At 50.4% G+C, this 20,890-nt stretch overlaps 1 protein-coding gene and 1 pseudogene across 12 annotated transcripts in view; both read left to right on the top strand.

Annotated features, from left to right (window-relative positions):
• NLRP12 (NLR family pyrin domain containing 12) overlaps window positions 1-17,912 on the top strand; it is a 32,185-nt gene extending 14,273 nt beyond the window's left edge. For 5 of the 12 annotated variants that reach the window (XM_074024636.1, XM_074024634.1, XM_045379647.3 and 2 more), the window contains exons 5-10: window positions 2,770-2,940; window positions 4,049-4,219; window positions 8,397-8,567; window positions 12,261-12,431; window positions 14,860-15,030; window positions 17,171-17,912. In XM_074024636.1, the coding sequence (XP_073880737.1) occupies window positions 2,770-2,940; window positions 4,049-4,219; window positions 8,397-8,567; window positions 12,261-12,431; window positions 14,860-15,030; window positions 17,171-17,258 (943 nt within the window). In that variant the 3' untranslated portion in view covers window positions 17,259-17,912. Of the gene's footprint in view, window positions 1-2,769; window positions 2,941-4,048; window positions 4,220-8,396; window positions 8,568-12,260; window positions 12,432-14,859; window positions 15,031-15,331; window positions 15,539-17,170 lie in introns of those variants that run through there. The other 7 variants (XM_074024637.1, XM_074024633.1, XM_074024631.1 and 4 more) reach the window with 4 other exon arrangements.
• Window positions 17,913-19,689: 1,777 nt separating this feature from the next.
• Window positions 19,690-20,273, top strand: LOC135968393 (ubiquitin-ribosomal protein eS31 fusion protein-like; annotated as a pseudogene).
• Window positions 20,274-20,890: the final 617 nt, after the last annotated feature.

Below are 20,890 nucleotides of genomic sequence, written 5' to 3'. Positions count from 1 at the left end.
TCTATCACGGGATGGTGTATTCATTGGCTACGGCTGCCATAAAAAAGTACCATAAAGCTGGGTGCGGTGGTTCACGCCTGTAATCTTAGCATATTGATAAGGTGGGCAGATCACTTGAAGTCAGGAGTTTGAGACCAGCCTGGCCAACATGGCAAAATGCCATCTCTACGAAAAATACAAAAATTAGGAGGGCTGTCATCCCAGCTGCTTGGGAGGCTGAGGCGGGAGAATCGCTTGAACCTGGGAGGCGGAGGTTGCAGTGAGCCGGGATCGTGCCACTGCATTCCAGCCTGGGTGATATGGTGAGACCCCGTCTCAGGGGAAGAAAAAAAAAAGGTGCCAAAGACTGGGTGGCTTCACCCCATAAATGTATTTTCTCAAGGCAGGTTGTGGGGGTGCTGGAAGTCCAAGACCAAGCTGTGGGCAGGTTAAGTTCTTCTGAGGCCTCTGTCCTGGGTCTGCAGATCACTGCCTTCTGTTTTCATGTGGTCATCCTGCTGTGTGGGTCACCACTTTTTTTTTTTTTAATTTTTGAGACACTGATATGCTCTGTCACCCAGGCTGGAGTGCAGTGGCACAATCATGGCTCACTGCAACCCCAAAATTTTGGACTCAAGTGGTCCTCTTTCCCCAGCATCACGAGTAGCTGGGAAAACAAGCGTGTGCAACCACACCCAGCTAATTTTTATATTTTTTTGGAGGGATGGGGTTTCACCATGTTGCCCACACTGGTCTCAAACTCCTGGCCTCAAGTGTTCCTCCCTCCTCAGCCTCCTTAACTGTTGAGATTACAGGTGTGAGTCACTGTGCCTAGCCAAATTTTTTTTTATTTTTTATTTTTTGAGATAGTCTTGCTCTGTAGCCTGGGCTGGAGTGCAGTGACACGATCTCGACTCACTGCAACCTCTGCTTCCTGGGTTCAAGCAATTCTCCTGCCTCAGTCTCCCGAGTAGCTGGGACTACAGGGGTGCACCACCACACCTAGCTAATTTTAGTGTTTTTAGTAGAGATAGGATTTCACTGCATTGGCCAGGCTGGTCATAAACTCCTGACCTCAGGTAGTCTACCCACCTCGGCCTCCCAAAGTGCTGGGATTACAGGCTTGAGCCACCGCACACGACCTTGAATTTCTGTTTTTTTTTTTTTTTTTTTTTTGAGACGGAGTCTCACTGTGTCGCCCAGGCTGGAGTGCAGTGGCCGGATCTCCGCTCACTGCAAGCTCCGCCTCCCGGGTTCACGCCATTCTCCTGCCTCAGCCTCCCGAGTAGCTGGGACTACAGGCGCCTGCCACCTCGCCTGGCTAGTTTTTTGTATTTTTTTAGTAGAGAGGGGGTTTCACCATGTTAGCCAGGATGGTCTTGATCTCCTGACCTCGTGATCCGCCCGTCTCGGCCTCCCAAAGTGCTGGGATTACAGGCTTGAGCCACCGCACCCAGCCGACCTTGAATTTCTTTAAGGGCAAACTTTGTGAGTGTATTTGACTGCAAAGTAACAAAATATTTCGTATTATTCTTGTTGCTTTCCATGACAGGTAAAATTTATCATATACAATATATTTTGAAACAAACATATTGGCCAGGTATGATGGCTCACACTTTCCCAGCACTCTGCCAGCACTTTGGGAGGCCGAGGTGGGAGGATCACTTGAGTCCAAGAGTTCAAGACCAGCCTGGCCAACATGGAGAAACCCCATCCCATCTCTACTAAAAAATACAAAAATTAGTCAGGCATGGTGCTGGGCACCTGTAATCCCAGTTTCTTGGGAGGCAGAGGCAGGAGAATTGCTTGAACCCAGGAGGTGGAGATTGCAGTGAGCTAAGATCACACCACTGCACTCCAGTCTGGGCAACAAGAGCGAGACTCTGCCTCAAAAAATATATTAAAAATATATTAAAAATAAACTCTCTCAGCTAAAAGATAAATATTTTTTTCTTTTCTTTCTTTTTTTTTTTTTTTTGGAGACAGTGTCTTGCTCTTGTTTCTCAGGCTGGAGTGCAATGGCACGATCTCAGCTCACTGCAACGTCCGCCTCCCAGGTTCAAGCGATTCTCCTGCCTCAGCCTCCTGAGTAGCTGGAATTATAGGTGCCCGCCACCACACTCGACTAATTTTTTTGTATTTCTTTCGTAGAGACAGGGTTTTGCCATGTTGGCCAGGCTGGTCTTGAACTCCTCACCTCAGGTGATCCACCCTGTTCAGCCTCCCAAAATGCTGGGATTACAGGCGTGAGGCACCACGCCTGGCGATAAACTCTTAAAAAAAAATAGCTGGACGTGGTGGTGTGCACCTGTTGTCCTAGCTACTCAGGACACTGACGTGGGAGGTTGCTTGAGCCCAGAAGGTTTAGGCCCCAGTGAGTCATGATGGCGCCACTGCACTCCAGCCTAGAAAACAGAGTAAAATGCCATCGCACACGGTGGCTCACACCTGTAATCCCAGTACTTTGGGAGGTCGAGGCGGGTGGATCACCTGAGGTCGGGAGTTCAAGACCAGCCTGGCCAACATGGTGAAACCCCATCTCTACTAAAAATACAAAAATTAGCCAGGTGTGGTGGCACACGACTGTAATCCCAGCTACTCAAGAGGCCAAGGCAGGAAAATCGCTTCAACCCAGAAGGCAGAGGTTATGGTGAGCCGAGATTGTGCCACTGCACTCCAGCCTGGGTGGCAGAGAGACTCTGTCTCAGGAAAAAAAAAAAAAAACAAAAGAAAATAATCCACAAAACTGGTGCAAAGGACATGACCAGCTCCTTCTCTTTTCCACCCCAGACTGAAGAGGTGCCGCATCTCCAGCTCAGCCTGTGAGGACCTCTCTGCAGCTCTCATAGCCAATAAGAATTTAACAAGGATGGATCTCAGTGGCAATGGTGTTGGATTCCCAGGCATGATGCTGCTTTGCGAGGGCCTGCGGCATCCCCAATGCAGGCTGCAGATGATTCAGTGAGTCTCTATCCCCGGGAGCAACTTCTTAAGCTCATTGTCTCCTGGGGCATGAAATACCACACAATGCTGGTAATCCTCAAATCTCCACCTTTAAATCAGGGCTGGCCCTTAACCCCATGACCTAAGACCCTGGCCCTAGACTCTAGGCTCTTTAGAGGACCTCCTTCTGCCCTCCTCTGACTATGGATTCCACATGAGGAAGAGTCCCTGGGGCCATCCCCCACCTTTTCTTTTTCTCCCCGGAGACGGGGTCTTGCTATGTCACCCAGGCTGGAGTGCAGTGGCGTGATCTCAGCTCACTGCAACCTCCACCTCCTGGGTTCAAGTGATTCTCCTGCCTCAGCCTCCCAAGTAGCTGAGATTACAGGCACCCACCACCATACCCAGCTAACATTTTTGTACTTTTAGTAGAGATGGGGTTTCCCCATGTTGACCAGGCTGGTCTTGAACTCCTGACCTCAAATGATCCACCAATCTTAGCTTCCCAAAGTGCTGGAATTACAGGCGTGAGCCACTGCACCCGACCTACAATTTTTTTTTTTAATCAGCCAGGTATAGGCCAGGAGCAGTGGTTCACGCCTGTAATCCCAGCACTTTGGGAGGCCAAGGTGGGCAGATCACCTGAGGTCAGGAGTTCGAGACCAGCCTGGCCAACATGGTGAAACCCCATCTCTACTAAAAATGCAAAAATTAGCTGGGTGTGGTGGCGGGCACCTGTAGTCCAGCCTGTAATCCCAGCTACTCGAGAGACTGAGGTATGAGAATCACTTGAACCCAGGAGGTGGAGGTTGCAGTGAGAAAAGATCACGCCACTGTACTCCAGCCTGGGTGACAGAGCGAGACTCCACCTCAAAAAAAAAAAAAAAAAAAAAAAATTAGGCAGGTATGGTGGTGCACACATGTATTCCAGTTACTCAGGAGGCTGAGGCAGGAGGATCACATGAGCCTGGAGGTCGAGGCTTCACTGAGTTGATATCACGCCGCTGAACTTCACCCTGGGTGACAGAGCAAGAACCTTTTCCTAAATAATAAGATAAACAGGCTGGGGCATGAGTGATCAGGACACAGAAAAGATGGCACCCCCTTCAACCTCTTTCCTCCCAAGGTTGAGGAAGTGTCAGCTGGAGTCCGGGGCTTGTCAAGAGTTGGCTTCTGTGCTCAGCACCAACCCACATCTGGTTGAGTTGGACCTGACAGGAAATGCACTGGAGGATTTGGGCCTGAGGTTACTGTGCCAGGGACTGAGGCACCCAGTCTGCAGACTACGGACTTTGTGGTGAGTTCTTCCTGGGGTCAACTGTAATAAAATGGAAAATCTCTTCATATTGAATGACGGTATAAAAATGCATCCAGGCCGGGCGCGGTGGCTCAAGCCTGTAATCCCAGCACTTTGGGAGGCCGAGACGGGCGGATCACGAGGTCGGGAGATCGAGACCATCCTGGTTAACACGGTGAAACCCCGTCTCTACTAAAAAATACAAAAAACTAGCCGGGCGAGGTGGCGGGCGCCTGTGGTCCCAGCTACTCGGGAGGCTGAGGCAGGAGAATGGCGGGAACCTGGGAGGCGGAGCTTGCAGTGAGCTGAGATCCGGCCACTGCACTCCAGCCTGGGTGACAGAGCGAGACTCCGTCTCAAAAAAAAAAAAAAAAAAAAAAAAAAAAAAAAAAATGCATCCACAGGTTGGGTGCAGCAGCTCACACCTGTCATCCCAGCACTTTGGGAGGCCGAAGAGGGCACATCATCTGAGGTCAGGAGTTTGAGACCAGCCTGGCCAACATGGCGAAACCCCGTCTCTACTAAAGATATAAAAATTAGCCAGGTGTGATGGCACATGCCTGTAATCACAGCTACTCAGGGGGCTGAGGCAAGAGAATCACTTGAAGCTGGGAGGCAGAAGTTGCAGTGAGCCAAGATCACACCACTGCACTCCAGCCATGGTGACAGAATGAGGCTCCATCTCAAAAAACAAAATAGAATGGTAGCTGCCAGGGCCTAGAAGAGGAGGAAATGGGGAGTTACCATTTAACAGGAACAGAGGTTCCATTTAGGAAGATGAAGAAGTTCCAGAGATGGGCCGGGTGTGGTGGCTCACACCTGTAATCCCAGCACTTTGGGAGGCCGAGGCGGGCGAATCACCTGAGGTCTGGAGTTTGAGACCAGCTTGACCAACACAGAGAAGCCCCGTCTCTACTAAAAATACAAAATTAGCTGGGCGTGGTGGTGCATGCCTGTAATCCCAGCTACTCGGGAGGCTGAGGCAGGAGAATCGCTTGAACCTGGGAGGTGGAGGTTGCGGTGAGCCAACATCGTGCCATTGCACTCCAGTCTGGGCAACAAAAGTGAAACTCCGGCCGGGCGCGGTGGCTCAAGCCTGTAATCCCAGCACTTTGGGAGGCCGAGACGGGCGGATCACAAGGTCAGGAGATCGAGACCATCCTGGCTAACACGGTGAAACCCCGTCTCTACTAAAAAATACAAAAAAAACTAGCCGGGAGTGGTGGCGGGCGCCTGTAGTCCCAGCTACTCGGGAGGCTGAGGCAGGAGAATGGCGTAAACCCGGGAGGCGGAGCTTGCAGTGAGCCAAGATCCGACCACTGCACTCCAGCCTGGGTGACAGAGCGAGACTCTGTCTCGGAAAAAAAAAAAAAAGCGAAACTCCGTCTCAAAAAAAAAAGAAAGAAAAAGTTCCAGAGATGGATGGCAGTGATGGTTGCCCGATACCACGAAAGTACTTCATGCCAATGAGGCACAGTCAGCCCTCTGTGTCCATGGGTTCTGCATTCGTGAATTTCATCAACTGTGGATCAAAACTATTCAGAAGGGCCGGGCGCAGTGGCTCACGCCTGTAATCACAACCCTCTGGAATAACTTGAGCACAGGAGCTCAGGAGCAGCCTGGGAACCAGTGAGACTTCATCTCTACAAAAAAATAAACATAATTAGCTGGGGTGGGTGGTATGTGCCTGGAGTCCCAGGTATTCAGGAGCCTTGGAGGCCAAGGCTGCAGTGAGCTGTGATCAAGCCACTGTACCCCAGCCTGGGTGACAGGGTGAGACCCTGTCTCAAAAAATATATAATAAAATAAAAAGTAAATGTAATTGTGGTCAAATACATGCAACATAAAATGTACCATCTTCCCCAGTTTTGTTTCTTGTTCTGTCCCAGTCTGATTTGCAGGAACCATCTTGAACTTTTTTTTTTTTTTGAGACAGGGTCTCATTGACTCACAAAAGCTTGAGTGCAGTGGTGTGATATCAACTTTCTGAAGCCTCGACCTCTGGGGCTCAAGCAATCCTCCTGCCTCAGCCTCCCAAGTAGCTGGGACTACAGGTGCATGCTACCACGCCAATCTAATTTTTCTTTTTGTTTCCTTTTATTTTTTAAACAGAGACAGGGTTTCACCATGTTGGCCATGTTGACCAGGCTGGTCTGGAACTCCTGGGATCAACCAGTCCTCCCGCCTCAGCCTCCCAAAGTGCTGGGATTACAAGTGTGAGCCACCGCCATGGCACCCAGCTAGCACTTATTATTTATTACCCTTTTTTTTTTTTTTTTTTTTGAGACAGAGTCTCGCCCCGTGGCCCAGGCTGGAGTACAGTGGCACTCCATCTCAGCTCACTGCAATCTCCACCTCCCAGGTTCAACGATTCTTGTGCCTCAGCCTCCCGAGTAGCTAGGATTACAGATGCCTGTCACGCCAGCCAATTGTTGTATTTTCAGTAGAGACAGGGCTTCACCATGTTGGTCAGACTGCTCTTGAACTTCTGACCTCAGGTGATTCGCCCACCTCGACCTCCCAAAGTGCTGGGATTATAGTCATGACCCACTGTGGCCGGCCTATTTTCTCCCTTTTTTTTTTTTCTCTTTAAGAAAAAGTCGCTCTGTCACCCAGGCTAGGCTGCAGTGCAATGGCGCAATCTCAGCTCACTGCAACCTTCACCTCCCAGGTTCAAGCAATTCTCCTGCCTCAGCCTCCCAAGTAGCTGGGATTACAGGCACCCACCACCACGCCCAGCTAGTTTTTTTGCATTTTTAGTAGAGATAGGGTTTCACCATGTTGGCCAGGCTGTCTCAAACTCCTGACCTCAGGTGATCCGCCCGCCTCGGCCGCCCAAAGTGCTAGGATTACAGGTTTCTATTTATTTTTAGTTGCTTTTTTTTTTGTTTTGAGACGGAGTCTTGCTGTGTCGCCCAGGCTGGAGTGCTGTGGCGTGATCTCAGCTTGCTGCAACCTCTGCCTCCTGGGTTCACGTCATTCTCCTGCCTCAGCCTCCAGAGTAGCTGGGACTACAGGCACCCACCACCATGCCTGGCTAATTTCTTTTTTTTGTATTTTTAGTACAGACGGGGTTTCACCGTGTTAGCCAGGATGGTCTCAATCTCCTGACCTCATGATCTGCCCACCTCCCAAAGTGCTGGGATTACAGGTGTGAGCCACCACGCCCGACTGGAGTCTATTTATTTTTAATAGTAGGCATCCTAATGGGTATGAGATGCTATCTCGCGGTTTTGATTTGTATTTCCCCAGTGATTACTGAGATTGAGCATCTTTTCAGGTGCTTGTTGGCCATTTGAACACCTTCCTTGAAGAAATGTGTATTCAAGCCTTTTGCTCATTTATTTTTATTTATTTATTTTTGAGATGGAGTTTCACTTTTGTTGCCCAGGCTGGAGTGCAATGGACGATCTTAGCTCACGGCAACCTCTGCCTACCAGGTTCGAGTGATTCTCCTGCCTCAGCCTCCCGAGTAGCTGGGATGACAGGCATGTGCCACCACGCCCAGCTAATTTTTTGTATTTTTAGTAGAGACTGGGTTTCACCGTGTTAGCCAGAATGGTCTCGATCTCCCAACCTCAGGTGATCCACCTGCCTCGGCCTCCCAAAGTGCTGGGATTACAGGCATGAGCCACTGTGCCCAGTCTAATTTTGTATTTTTAGTAGAGATGGGGTTTTTCCATGTTGCTCAGGCTGGTCTTGAACTCCCGACCTCAGGTGATCCGCCCGCCTCAGCCTCTCAAAGTGCTGGGATTATATGTGTGAGCCACCACGCCCGGCCCTTTTGCCCATTTTTAAATTGGGTTGTCTGAAAATGCATTACTGCTAAGACCGGGGGCTTGGACACAGTGGTTCACGCCTGTAATCCCAGTCCTTTGAGAGGCTGAGGCAGGCGTGTCACCCAAGATCAGGAGTTCGAGACCACCCTGGCCAACATGGCGAGAAACCCTGTCTCTACTAAAAGTCCAAAACCTAGCCAGGCGTGATGCCACACTCCTGTAGTCCCAGCTATTTGGGAGGCTGAGGCAGGAGAATCGCTTGAACACGGGAGGTGGAGGTTGCAGTGAGCTGACATTGCACCACTGCACTCCAGCCTGGGCAACAGAGTGAGACTCTGTCTCAAAAAAAAAAGAGCAAGCAAGCCTCCATAATGCTTGTTGAATTGGACTTTGTGCAGGCTGAAGATCTGCCACCTCACTGCTGCCGCCTGTGAAGAGCTGGCCTCAACTCTCAGTGTGAACCACAGCCTGAGAGAGCTGGACCTGAGCCTGAATGAGCTGGGGGACCCCGGGGTGCTGCTGCTGTGTGAGAGCCTCAGGCATCCCACGTGCAAGCTCCAGACCCTCCGGTGAGTCCCGTTTTGCTCACCACGCTAGGAGTCCCAAACCATGAACGCAGCCCTCTCACCTGGGATCACGGAAGCCAGGTTGCCTCTGCTCCTAAACTCTAGCTACTACATCAGCCTTTTTTTTTTTTTTTTTTTTTGAGACAGAGTTCCACTTTGTCACCCAGGCTGGAGTGCAATGGCGCGATCTCGGCTCATTGCAACCTCCACCTCCCAGGTTCAAGCAATTCTCCTGCCTCGGCCTCCCAAGTACCTGAGATTACAGGTGCCCGCCCCCATGCCCAGCTAGTTTTTTGTATTTTTAGTAAAGATGTGGTTTCATCGTGTTAGCCAGGATGGTCTCGATCTCCTGACCTCATGATCTGCCCGCCTTGGCCTCCCAAAGTGCTGGGATTACAGGCATGAGCCACTGCACCCAGCCTACCTTAGTTTTTTTAAAAGGATTTTTCTGGCCAGGCACAGTGGCTGACACCTGTTAATTCCAGCACTTTGGAAGGCCAAGGCGGGAGGATCACCTGAGGTCAGGAGTTCGAGACCAGCCTGACCAACATGGTGAAAGAGCCTGTCTCTACTAAAAAGAGAAAATTAGCCAGGCATTGTGGTGCATGCCTATAATCCCAGCTACTCAGGAGGCTGAGGCAGGAGAATCACTTGAACCCAGGAGGTGGAGGTTGTGGTGAGCTGAGATCGCATCATTGCACTCCAGCCTGGGCAACAAGAGCAAAATTCCACCTCAAAAAAAAAAAAAAAAAAAAGGGATTTTTCTGACACACGGCCCTTTGCACAAGCAATTCTTGTTCCCTGGCATGCCTTCTGCTCTCTGTCCCCTCTTTGCCCAGAGAAGTTCAATTTTTCTTCTGAACACTCTTTACTTTGTATTTCTTTGAGACAGGGTCTTGCTCTGTCGCCAGTACTGGAGTGCAGAGGTGTGATCATATTTCACTGTACCCTCGACCTCCTGGGCTGAAGCCATCCTCCCATCTCAGGCTCCTGAGTAGCTGGGACTGCAGGCACACGCCACCACACCTGGCCAATGTTTCCTTTTTTTTTTTTTTTGAGACGGAGTCTTGCTCTGTCGCCTGGGCTGGAGTGCAGTGGCGCCACCTCGGCTCACTGCAAGCTCCAACTCCCGGGTTCACGCCATTCTCCTGCCTCAGCCTCTCGAGTAACTGGGACTACAGGTGCTCGCCACCACGTCCGGCTAATTTTTGTATTTTTAGTAGATGGGGTTTCACCGTGTTAGCCAGGATGGTCTCGATCTCCTGACCTCGTGATCTGCCCATCTCGGCCTCCCAAAGTGCTGGGATTACAGGTGTGAGCTACCGTGCCCGGCCAATTTTTACTTATTTTTTGTAGGGACAAGGTCTCTATTTGTTGCCTAGGCTGGTGTCAAACTCCTGGCCTTAAGAGATCCTCTGGCCTTGGCCTCCCAAAGTGCTGGGATTACAGGTGTGACCCATTACACCCAACTGGACACCTTTTCTAATCCCTAGCTAAGATCTGGCTTCCTAGATTGATGATCCTACATGACCTCATACTTCCCCTCAGCATCATTTATTGAAATTTGAAGGCTGGGTGAGGTGGCTCCTGCCTGTAATCTCAGCACATTGGGAGGCCAAGGTGGGAGGATGGCCTGAGGTCAGGAGTTCAAGACTAGCCTGGCCAACATGGTGAAACCCTGTCTCTACTATAAATATAAAAATTAGCCAGACGTGGTGGCGGACGCCTGACATCCAGGTACCCAGCAGGCTTAGGCAGAAGAATTGCTTGAATCCGGGAGCCAGAGGTTGCAGTGAGCTGAGATTGCGCCACTGCACTCCAGCCTGGGCGGCAGAGAGAGACTCCATCTCAAAAAAAAAAAAAAAATTTGTAATTCGTGTATGTGTGTGTGGTGGCATTCCACAAGTGTAGGAGCTATGCCCACTGTATCTCCCAGTGACTAGTACAAGACGTGGGTAGAGGTGCTAAAAAATACACATTTTGTGTATTTTTTTATCAAGGCACCAGCAAAAAACAACAACAAAAAATCACACACGCGGCTGATGCCTGTAATCCCAGCACTTTGGGAGGCCAAGGTGGGAGGATGACCTGAGGTCAGGAGTTCAAGACTAGCCTGGCCAACATGGTGAAACCCCGTCTCTACTAAACATATAAAAATTAGCCGGGCATGGTGGCAGATGCCTGATGTCCAGGTACCCAGGAGGCTGAGGCAGAAGAATTGCTTGAACCTGGAAGCCGGAGGTTGCAGTGAGCTGAGATTGTGCCACCGCACTCCAGCCTGGATGACAAGAGTGAGACTCCATCTCAAAGAAAAAAAATTGTCATTCGTGTATATGTGTGTGTGGTGGCATCCACAAGCGTAGGAGCTATGCCCACTGTATCTCCTAGTGACTAGTACAAGACGTGGGTAGAGATGCTCAAAAATACACATTTTGTGTATTTTTTTTTTATCAAGGCACCAGCAAAAAACAAAAAAAAAATCACACATGCGGCTGGGCACAGTGGCTCATGCCTGTAATCCCAGCACTTTGGGAGGCTGAGGAGGGCGGATCACGAGGTCAAGCGATTGAGACCATCCTGGCCAACATGGTGAAACCCCATCTCTACTAAAAATACAAAAATTAGCTGGGCATGGTGGTATGCGCCTGTAGTCGCAGCTACTCAGAAGGCTGAGGCAAGAGAATCACTAGAACACAGGAGGCAGAGGTTGCAGTGAGCCGAGATCGTGCCACTGCACTCCAGCCTGGGCGATATCGCGAGACTCTGTCTCAAAAAAAAAAAAAAAAAAAAAAAAAAAAAAAAAAAAATTGTAGATGGGAGGCTGCGGCGGGTGGATCACCTGAGGTCAGGAGTTTGAAACCAGCCTGACCAACATGGTGAAACTCCGCTTCTACCAAAAATACAAAAATTAGCCGGGCATGTTGCCACATGCCTGTAATCCCATCTACCTGGGAGACTGAGACAGGAGAATCGCTTGAGCTAGGGAGGTAGAGGTTGCAGTGAGCCGAGATTGCACCATTACACTCCAGCCTGGGCAACAAGAGGGAAACTCCATCGCAAAAAGAAAAAAAACTTTTTTTGTACAAACAAGTTGTTGGTTGTCCAGACTGGTCACAAACTCCTGACCTCAAAGAATCCTCCAGCCTCAGCCTCCCAAGATGCTGGGATGACAGGCATGAGCCAGGGCACCTGGCCTGATTCTTTTTTTTTTTTTTTTTTTTAAGACAGAGTCTAGTTCTGTTGCCCAGGCTGGAGTGCAGTGGCGCGATCTCGGCTCACTGCAAGCTCCACCTCCCGGGTTCACGCCATTCTCCTGGCTCAACCTCCCGAGTAGCTGGGACTACAGGCGCCCGCCACCGCGCCCGGCTAATTTTTTGTATTTTTAGTAGAGACGGGGTTTCACTGTGATCTCAATCTCCTGACCTCGTGATCCGCCCGCCTCGGCCTCCCAAAGTGCTGGGATTACAGGCGTGAGCCACCGTGCCCGGCTTGGCCTGATTCTTAGTTGCTTCCTTCTGTCCTTTTATTCCTCTCTTCCTCTCGTCTTCCTACTTCTGTCTTCTTTTTCGTCTCTCAAGGGTAGAGACTGAGTCTGTCCCTCTGTCTGCAACCAGCACAGGGCTTGACACAGGGTCCTCCCAGCAGATGTTTGCAGGAGGAACGCCTCCCCTCTGCCCTAGCATCCTGTCTTTGCAGGTTGGGCATCTGCCGGCTGGGCTCTGCCGCCTGTGAGGGTCTTTCTGCGGTGCTCCAGGTCAACCACCACCTTCGGGAGCTGGACTTGAGTTTCAACGACCTGGGAGACTGGGGCCTGTGGTTGCTGGCTGAGGGGCTGCAACATCCCACCTGCAGACTCCAGAAACTGTGGTGAGCACTGGGGAGGGACCGGGTGACGGTGGTCACATTTGGACGGTGGAAGCGCTTTCTCATCCTTCATTTTTCTATTTATGAACTATCCTGCTTCACTACGAAAGATTCAGGTAGCAAGAAGAGAGGTGGAATGAAAAGACAGGAAGTTTCTCTGAACTTATTCTGATGTGGGGATGCTGCCAGACTTAAAACTGTAAAAATTTAAGGCTGTGAGCGGTGGCGCACGCCTGTAATCCCAGCACTTTGGGAAGCCGGAGTGGGTGGATCACCTGAGGTCAGGAGTTCGAGACCAGCCTAACATGGTGAAACCCTGTCTCTACTAAATACAAAAAAAAAATAGCCGGGCCTGGTGGCGCACGCCTGTAATCCAAGCTACTTGGGAGGCTGAGACAGGAGAATCGCTTGTACCTGGGAGGTAGAGGTTGCAGTGAGCAGAGATCGTGCCATCGCACTCCAGCCTGGGCAACAAGAGTGAAACTCTGTCTCAAAAAAAAAAAAAAGTTTAAATTCAAAAATTAAAAAAAAAGAGACTGGGCACGGTAGTTTAATGCCTGTAATCCCAGCACTTTGGGAGGCCCAGGCGGGTGGATCAACTGAGGTCAGGAGTTCAACAGCAGCCTGGCCAACACGGTGAAACACCATCTCTACAAAAATACAAAAATTCACTGGGCATGGTGCCACATGCCTGTAATCCCAGCTACTCAGGAGGCTGAGGCAGGACAATGACTTGAACCCAGGAGGCGAGATTACAGTAAGCCAAGATCGCACCACTGCACTCCAGCCTGGGAGAGAGAGCAATACTCTGTCTCAAAAATAATAATTCAGGCCAGGCGCGGTGGCTCATGCCTGTAATCCCAGCACTCTGGGAGTCTGAGGTGGGTGGATCATGATGTCAGGAGTTCGAGACCACCTGGCCAACATGGCCATCTTTATTAAAAATACAGAGATTAGCCTGGTGTGGTAGTGGGCACCTGTAATCCCAGCTACTCAGGAGGCTGAGGCAGGAGAATCGCTTGAACCCAGGAGGTGGAGGTTGCGGTGAGCCGAGATCACACCATCGTACTCCAGCCTGGGCAACAGATCAAGACTCTGTCTTGAGAAAAAAAATAATCAGCCGGGCGCGGTGGCTCACGCCTGTAATCCCAGCACTTTGGGAGGCCGAGGCGGGCCGATCACAATGTCAGGAGATCGAGAACATCCTGGCTAACATGGTGAAAGCCCGTCTCTACTAAAAAATACAAAAAAATTAGCCGGGCGTGGTGGCGGGCACCTGTAGTCCCAGCTACTTGGGAGGCTGAGGCAGGAGAATGGCGTGAACCCGGGAGGCAGAGCTTGCAGTGAGCGGAGATTGCGCCACTGCACTCCAGCCTGGGCGACAGAGCAAGACTCTGTCTCCAAAAAATAAATAAAAAATAATAATTCAATCTGGTACTCTGTAAATTCCAATCAAATGTTGTGACTTTCGCCCTCACCTTTCTGCCAGGCCAGCTGTAGCCCTAATCTGAAGGATTAAGAATGGGATGAGGCGCTGGGTGCGGTGGCTCAAGCCTGTAATCACAGCACTTTGGGAGGCCGAGATGGGTGGATCACGAGGTCAGGAGATCGAGACCATGCCGGCTAACCCGGTGAAACCCTGTCTCTACTAAAAAATACAAAAAACTAGCCGGGCGCTATGACGGGCGCCTGTAGTCCCAGCTACTCGGGAGGCTGAGGCAGGAGAATGGCGTGAACCCGGGAGGCGGAGCTTGCAGTGAGCTGAGATCCGGCCACTGCACTCCAGGCTGGGCGACAGAGCGAGACTCCGTCTGAAAAAATAAAAATAAAAAAAGAATGGGATGAGGCATCATCTAGTTTATTTGGGATTGGTTTTTTTTAAAAAAAAAAAAACAAAAATAAAAACAGGGTCTCACTCTGTCACCCTGGAGTGTACTGGCACGATCTCGGCTCACTGCAATCTCCACCTCCCAGGTTCAAGCAATTCTCCTGCCTCAGCCTCCCGAATAGCTGGGATTACAGGAGTACACCATCTAGCCCAGATAATTTTTTAAAATGTTACTGAGGCTGGGCGTGGTGGCTCATGCCTATAATCCCAGCACTTTGGGAAGCCAAGGTGGGTGGAATAGCTTGAATCCAGGAGGTGGAAGTTGCAGTGAGCTGAGATCGCGCCACTGCATTCCAGCCTGGGCAACGGAGTGAGCCTCTGTCTCAAACAAAACAAAATAAAAGGATACAAAAATTAGCCAGGCGTGGTGGTGCACGCCTGTAATCCCAGGTACTCGGGAGGCTGAGGCAGGAGAATCACTTGAACCTGGGAGGCGGAGGTTGCAGTGAGCTGAAATCTCACCACTGTACTCCAGCCTGGGCTACTCCAAATAACATAAGTAGCACCTGATGTTTACCTTAACCGACTCCTTATCTTCACCAGGCTGGATAGCTGTGGCCTCACGGCCAAGGCTTGTAAGAATCTTTACTTCACCCTGGGGATCAACCAGACCTTGACCGAGCTTTATCTGACCAACAACGCCCTAGGGGACACAGGTGTCCGACTGCTTTGCAAGCGGCTGAACCATCCTGGCTGCAAGCTCCGAGTTCTCTGGTGAGGGATGATGACCAGTTCTTTCTGGAGGAGGCTGGACATTGGGCTGGGTGCATGAGGGTAGATAAGCTGGATGGACAAATACTTTCTGCACTGGTATGTGCAATTAGGGGGCACACAGATGAGGCCAAATATGACCTATGTCGTCTATCGGCTGTGTGACCTTGGATGATTTCCCTTGTCTGTCGAAGGGGACCATCGTGGCTTGCCGATTGCACTGGAGGTCACTGTAATTCCAGTGAGAATCTAGAATTACTCTGCCTGGGTTCAAATTCCAATTGCTTTTTTTTTTTTTTTTTAGATGGGATCCTGCTGTCGCCCAGGCCGGAGTGCAGTGATGCAATCAAAGTTTAGGCTGGGTAAAGGGGATGGCGCCTGTAATCCCAGTACTTTGACAGGCTGATGTGGGAAAATTGCCTGAGCTCAGGAATTTGAGACCAGCCTGGGCAACATGGCAAAATCCCATCTCTACACACATACACACACACACACACACACACAAAAACACCAGGTGTGGAGGCACACACCTCTAGTCCCAGTTACTCAGGGGGCTGAGGTGGGAGGACTGTTTGAGCCCAGGAGTTCGAGGCTGCAGCGAGCCATGATTACGCCACTGCACTCCAGCCTGGGTGACCAGGCAAGAACTTGTCTCAAGAAAATATAGGTTGGCCGGGCGCGGTGGTTCATGCCTGTAATCCCAGCACTTTGAGAGGCTGAGGCGGGAGGATCATGAGGTCAATCGATCGAGACCATCCTGGCCAACATGGTGAAACCCCATCTACTAAAAATACAAAAAGTAGCTGGGCATGGTGGTGTGTGCCTGTAATCCCAGCTACTCAGGAGGCTGAGGCAGGAGAATCGCTTGAACCCGGGAGGCAGAGGTTGCAGTGAGCCGAGATCGTGCTACTGCACTCTGGCCTGACGACAGAGTGCGACTCTGTCTCAAAAAAAAAAAAAAAGAAAGAAAGAAAACAAGAAAAAAAAGGCCAAGGCAGGCAAATCACTTGAGGCCAGGAGTTCAAGACCAGCCTGGCCAACATAGTGAAACCACATCTTTACTATAAATACAAAAACTTACGGCTGGGAGAGGGTGGCTGTATACAAAAATTACCCGGGCATGGTGGCACGTGCCTGTAATCCCAGCTACTTGGGAGGCTGAGGCAGGATAATCGCTTGAAGCTGGGAGGTGGAGGTTGCAGTGAGCCGAGATCATGCCACTGCACTCCAGCCTGAGCAACAGAGCAAGACTCCATCTTTGAGAAAGAAAAAAGAAATGGAGACAAAAATGGAGACCATAGTTGCATCTTCATAAGGCTATGATAAATTTTGAGTTGGCCAGGTGTGGTGGCTCACACCTGTAATCCAGCACTTTGGGAGGCCAAGATAAGCAGATCACTTGAGGTCAGGAGTTCCAGACCAGCCTGGCCAACGTGGTGAATCCCTGTCTCTGCTAAAAATACAAAAATTAGCTGGGCATGGTAGCACGCACCTGTAGTCCCAGCTACTAGGGAGGCTGAGGTGGGAGGATCCCTTGAACATGGGAGGTAGAGGTTGCAGTGAGCCGAGATCGCACCACCCCACTCCAGCCTGGGTGACACAGCAAGACTCAGTCTTGAAAAAAAAAAAAAAATTATGGACGGGTGCAGTGGCTCACGCCTGTAATCCCAGCACTTTGGGAGGCCGAGGCGGGCAGATCACAAGGTCAGGAGATCAAGACCTTCCTGGCTAACACGGTGAAACCCCGTCTCTACTAAAAATACAAAAAATTAGCCGGGAGTGGTGGTGGGAGCCTGTAGTCCCAGCTACTGGGGAGGCTGAGGCAGGAGAATGGCGTGAAATAAGGAGGCGAAACTTGCAGGGAGCCGAAATGGTGCCAAGGCACTCCAGCCTGGGCAACAGAGAGAGACTCTGTCTCCAAAAAAAAAAAAAAAAATCTTAAAAAAAAAAAAATTATGCAAGTTAACACAGCTTGGGGACTTGTGTGTAGCACGCGATAAGCCTACTTTCCAGCAGCGTTGGGTGGAATTTCTGGAGGATCATGGAATGGTCTTACCACGACACTGCACAATAGATACTTAAGGCTTATTAACTGAATGCCACAGTTGTGGGGCTGGAATAATATCAACTCTTGTGTCCACAGGTTATTTGGGATGGACCTGAATAAAATGACCCACAGTAGGTTGGCAGCGCTTCGAGTCACAAAACCTTATTTGGACATTGGCTGCTGAATGGTCCTGTCTGCTGGCTCTCCCCCTGAGATCTGGACAGACGAAGACGGGAGGGGGTCGTCACCCCCCACAGCATAATGATCAGGCTCCTTCCTAGAGACAGACTCATGCAGATTAAGATCAAAAGTCCCTCTGCCTGAGATCAAATTAATGTTTGACGGAGCTGGCTGGGTGCGGTGGCTCATGTCTGTAATCCCAGCACTTTGGGAGGCCAAGGTGGGCGGATCACGAGGTCAGGAGATCGAGACCATCCTGGCTAATACGGTGAAACCCCATCTCTCCTAAAAAATACAAAAAATTAGCCAGGCGTGGTGGCGCACGCCTGTAGTCCCAACAACTAGGGAGGCTGAGGCAGGAGAATGGCATGGACCCGGGAGGCAGAGCTTGCAGTGAGCTGAGATCGTGCCACTACACTCCAGCCTGGGTGACAGAGCGAGACTCCGTCTCAAAAAAAAAAAAAAAAAAAGTCAAAAGTCCCTCTGCTTGGGATCAAATTAATGTTTGACGGAGCTGGCCGGACGTAGTGGCTCATGTCTGTAATCCCAGCACCCAGCACTTTGGGAGGCCGAGGCGGGGGGATCATGAGGTCAGGAGTTCAAGATCAGCCTGGCCAAGATGGTGAAACCCCATCTCTACTAAAAGTAAAAGAAATTAGCCAGGTGTGGTGGCGGGCGCCTGTAGTCCCAGCTACTCGGGAGGCTGAGGCAGGAGAATCGCTTGAACCCGGGAGGTGGAGGCTACAGTGAACCGAGATTGTGCCACTGCACTCCAGCCTGGGTGACAGTGGGACTCCATCTCAAAAAAAGAGAAACTTTTGACGGAGCTTTAAGGGATGACCAACTATGAGAGGTTTGATGGCCCCAACAGGAGGGGTAAAAGCCCAGCAGGGGGCCAGGTGCGGTGGTTCATGCCTGTAACCCCTATACTTTCGAAGGCGGAGGCAAGATGGCTGCTTAAGTCCAGGAGTTCGAGACCAGCCTAAGCAACATAGCAAGACTCCACTATTACTAATTAGCCAACTACTATTAATTAGTACAATTAATTTACCCAGGAGTAGCAGCACATGCCTGTAGTCCCAGCTACTCCGGGGACTGAGGTGGGAGGATTGCTTGAGCCCAGGAGGTCGAGGCTGCAGTGAGCTCTAACTGCACCACTGCGCCCCAGCCTGGGCAACAGAAGGTGCCCGGGAAAAATGGCCAGTAGGGGCCCTCAGAGGGCCACCAGCCCTGCCAAGCCCTGGCTGCATCAGGATAGTAATATTTGAGCTCTGGGGTGGGTGCCACTGCCATCTAGTGGACGACAATAGAAATGCATGCCAACATCCAGTAAGGAACGCACAGGACAAAGCACTTAGTCCAAAGGCATACTGTGCCAAGTTGAGGAAAGCCTATTCTCAAATGTCACAGGATACATGGGGCACTCAGCATTTGGGAAGAGACTCGTATGCAAGCTAACCCTCAGAATGCTTGTTATGCCAACAGCCCTGACCCTCCCTTGCTGGAGGGGATAATTCCGGAAATCTTAACGTGGCAGGCATGTCAGGATGGCCCCCTGCCTGGAATTCACTGGGCCCTGCCAAAATCTGACACCTACAAGGCCACGTGTAGGCTAGCCGTAACCTATTACACACTGTGCTTTCAACAAAAATACAGAGCCCACCAGGTGCGGTGGCTCACGCCTGTAATCCAAACACTTTCGGAGGCTGAGGCAGGCAGATCAGCTGAGGTCAGGAGTTCGAGACCAGCCTGGCCAACATGGTGAACCCTACTAAAGATACTGAAATTAGGCCGGGCGCAGTGGCTCATGTCTGTAATTCCAGCACTTTGGGAGGCCAAGGTGGGCGGATCACAAGGTCAAGAGATCAATGCCATCCTGGCTAACACGGTGAAACCCCATCTCTAATAAAAATACAAAAAATGAGCTGGGTGTGGTGGTATGCACCTGTAGTCCCAGCTGTTGGGGAGGCTGAGGCAGGAGAATCGCTTGCACCTGGGAGGCAGAGGTTGCAGTGAACCGAGATCACGCCACTGAACTCCAGCCTGGGTGGCAGAGCGAGACTGTCTCAGAAAAAAAAAAAAAAAAAAAATGCCAGGTGCGGTGGCTCATGCCTGTAATCCCAGCACTTTGGGAGGCTAAGGAGGGCAGATCACCTGAGGTTGGGAGTTCAAGACCAGCCTGACCAACATGGAGAAACCTCATCTCTACTAAAAATATAGAATTAGCTGGGCGTGATGGCGCATGCCTGTAATCCCAGTTACTTGGGAGACTGAGGTAGGAGAATTGCTTGAACCCAGGAAGTGGAGGTTGCCGTGAGCCGAGATCGTGTCACTGCACTCCAGACTAGGTGACAGAGCAAGACCTTGTCTCAAAAAAAATAGCTGGGCGTGGTGGTGGGCGCCTGTAGTCCCAGTTACTCAGGAGGCTGAAGCAGGAGAATCATTTGAACCCGAGATGCAGAGGTTGCAGTGAGCTGAGATCGTGCCACTGCACTCCAGCCTGGGCAACACAGCCAGACTCCATCTCAAAAAAAAAAACCAACAACAAAAAAAACACAGAACCGGAGAAAGCCCATGGGCTGGCAGGGTGCTCTTCCGTTTCTATCCTCTGTCTGCAGTGGTGGCGCCACCACCAAAATGCAGATTTTCGTGAAAACCCTTACAGGGAAGACCATCGCCCTTGAGGTTGTAAAGGACAAGATCCAGGATAAGGAAGGAATTCTTACTGATCAGCAAAGACTGACGACAACATTCAGGAACAGTCTCCTCTTGAGACTTTGTGGTGGTGCTAAGAAAAGGCAGAAGTTTTTCACCACTCCCAAAAACAACAAGAGAGTCAGGCTGGCCGTCCTGAAATACTACCAGGTGAATGACAATGGCAAAATGACTTGCCTTCAGATGAAGGCGTTGGGAGTGTTCATGGCAAACCATTTCAACATTGTGGCAATGTTATCTGACTTACTGTTTCAACAAACCAGAATAAAATTGTGTATGAGTTAATAAAAGGCATGAATATATATATACACATATATATATATACACACACACATATATACACACACACACACAACCAACCTACTAGTGAAACAGATTTTCTGCCTGTAATCCCAGCATTTTGGGAGGCTGAGGCAGGAGTATCTCAAGCCCAGGAGTTGAGACCAGCCTGGACAACATAGTGAGACCCCATCTTGGGGAAAAAAAAGGGAGGGGGGAAGAAATAACCTCCCTATTTTATTCTATAGAAATCTATATTCCTGGCTGGGCACGGTGGCTCATGCCGGTAATTCCAGCACTTTGGGAGCCCGAGGCAGGCGGATCACGAGGTCAAGAGATCAAGACCATCCTAGCCAATACGGTGAAGCCCCGTCTCTATTATAAATATAAAAATTAGCTAGGCCTGGTGGTTGAGGCTGAGGCAGAAGAATCGCTTGAACCCAGGAGGCGGAGGTTGCAGTGAGCAGAGATCACGCCATTGCACTCCAGCCTGGGCGACAGAGCAAGACACTGTCTCAAAAAAAAAGCAAAAGAAAAGAAAAATAAATCCATATTCCCTTGGCCAGGTGCAGGTGGCTTATGCTTGTAATCTCAGCACTTTGGGGGGCCAAGGCGGGTGAATCACAAGGTCAGGAGATCAAG

The sequence above is a fragment of the Macaca fascicularis genome, chromosome 19 (genome assembly GCF_037993035.2).
Source record: "Macaca fascicularis isolate 582-1 chromosome 19, T2T-MFA8v1.1".
Lineage (NCBI taxonomy): Eukaryota > Metazoa > Chordata > Mammalia > Primates > Cercopithecidae > Macaca > Macaca fascicularis.
The sequence above is the reverse complement of the archived record's forward strand: the minus strand, read 5'-3'. Positions and strand labels throughout refer to the sequence as shown.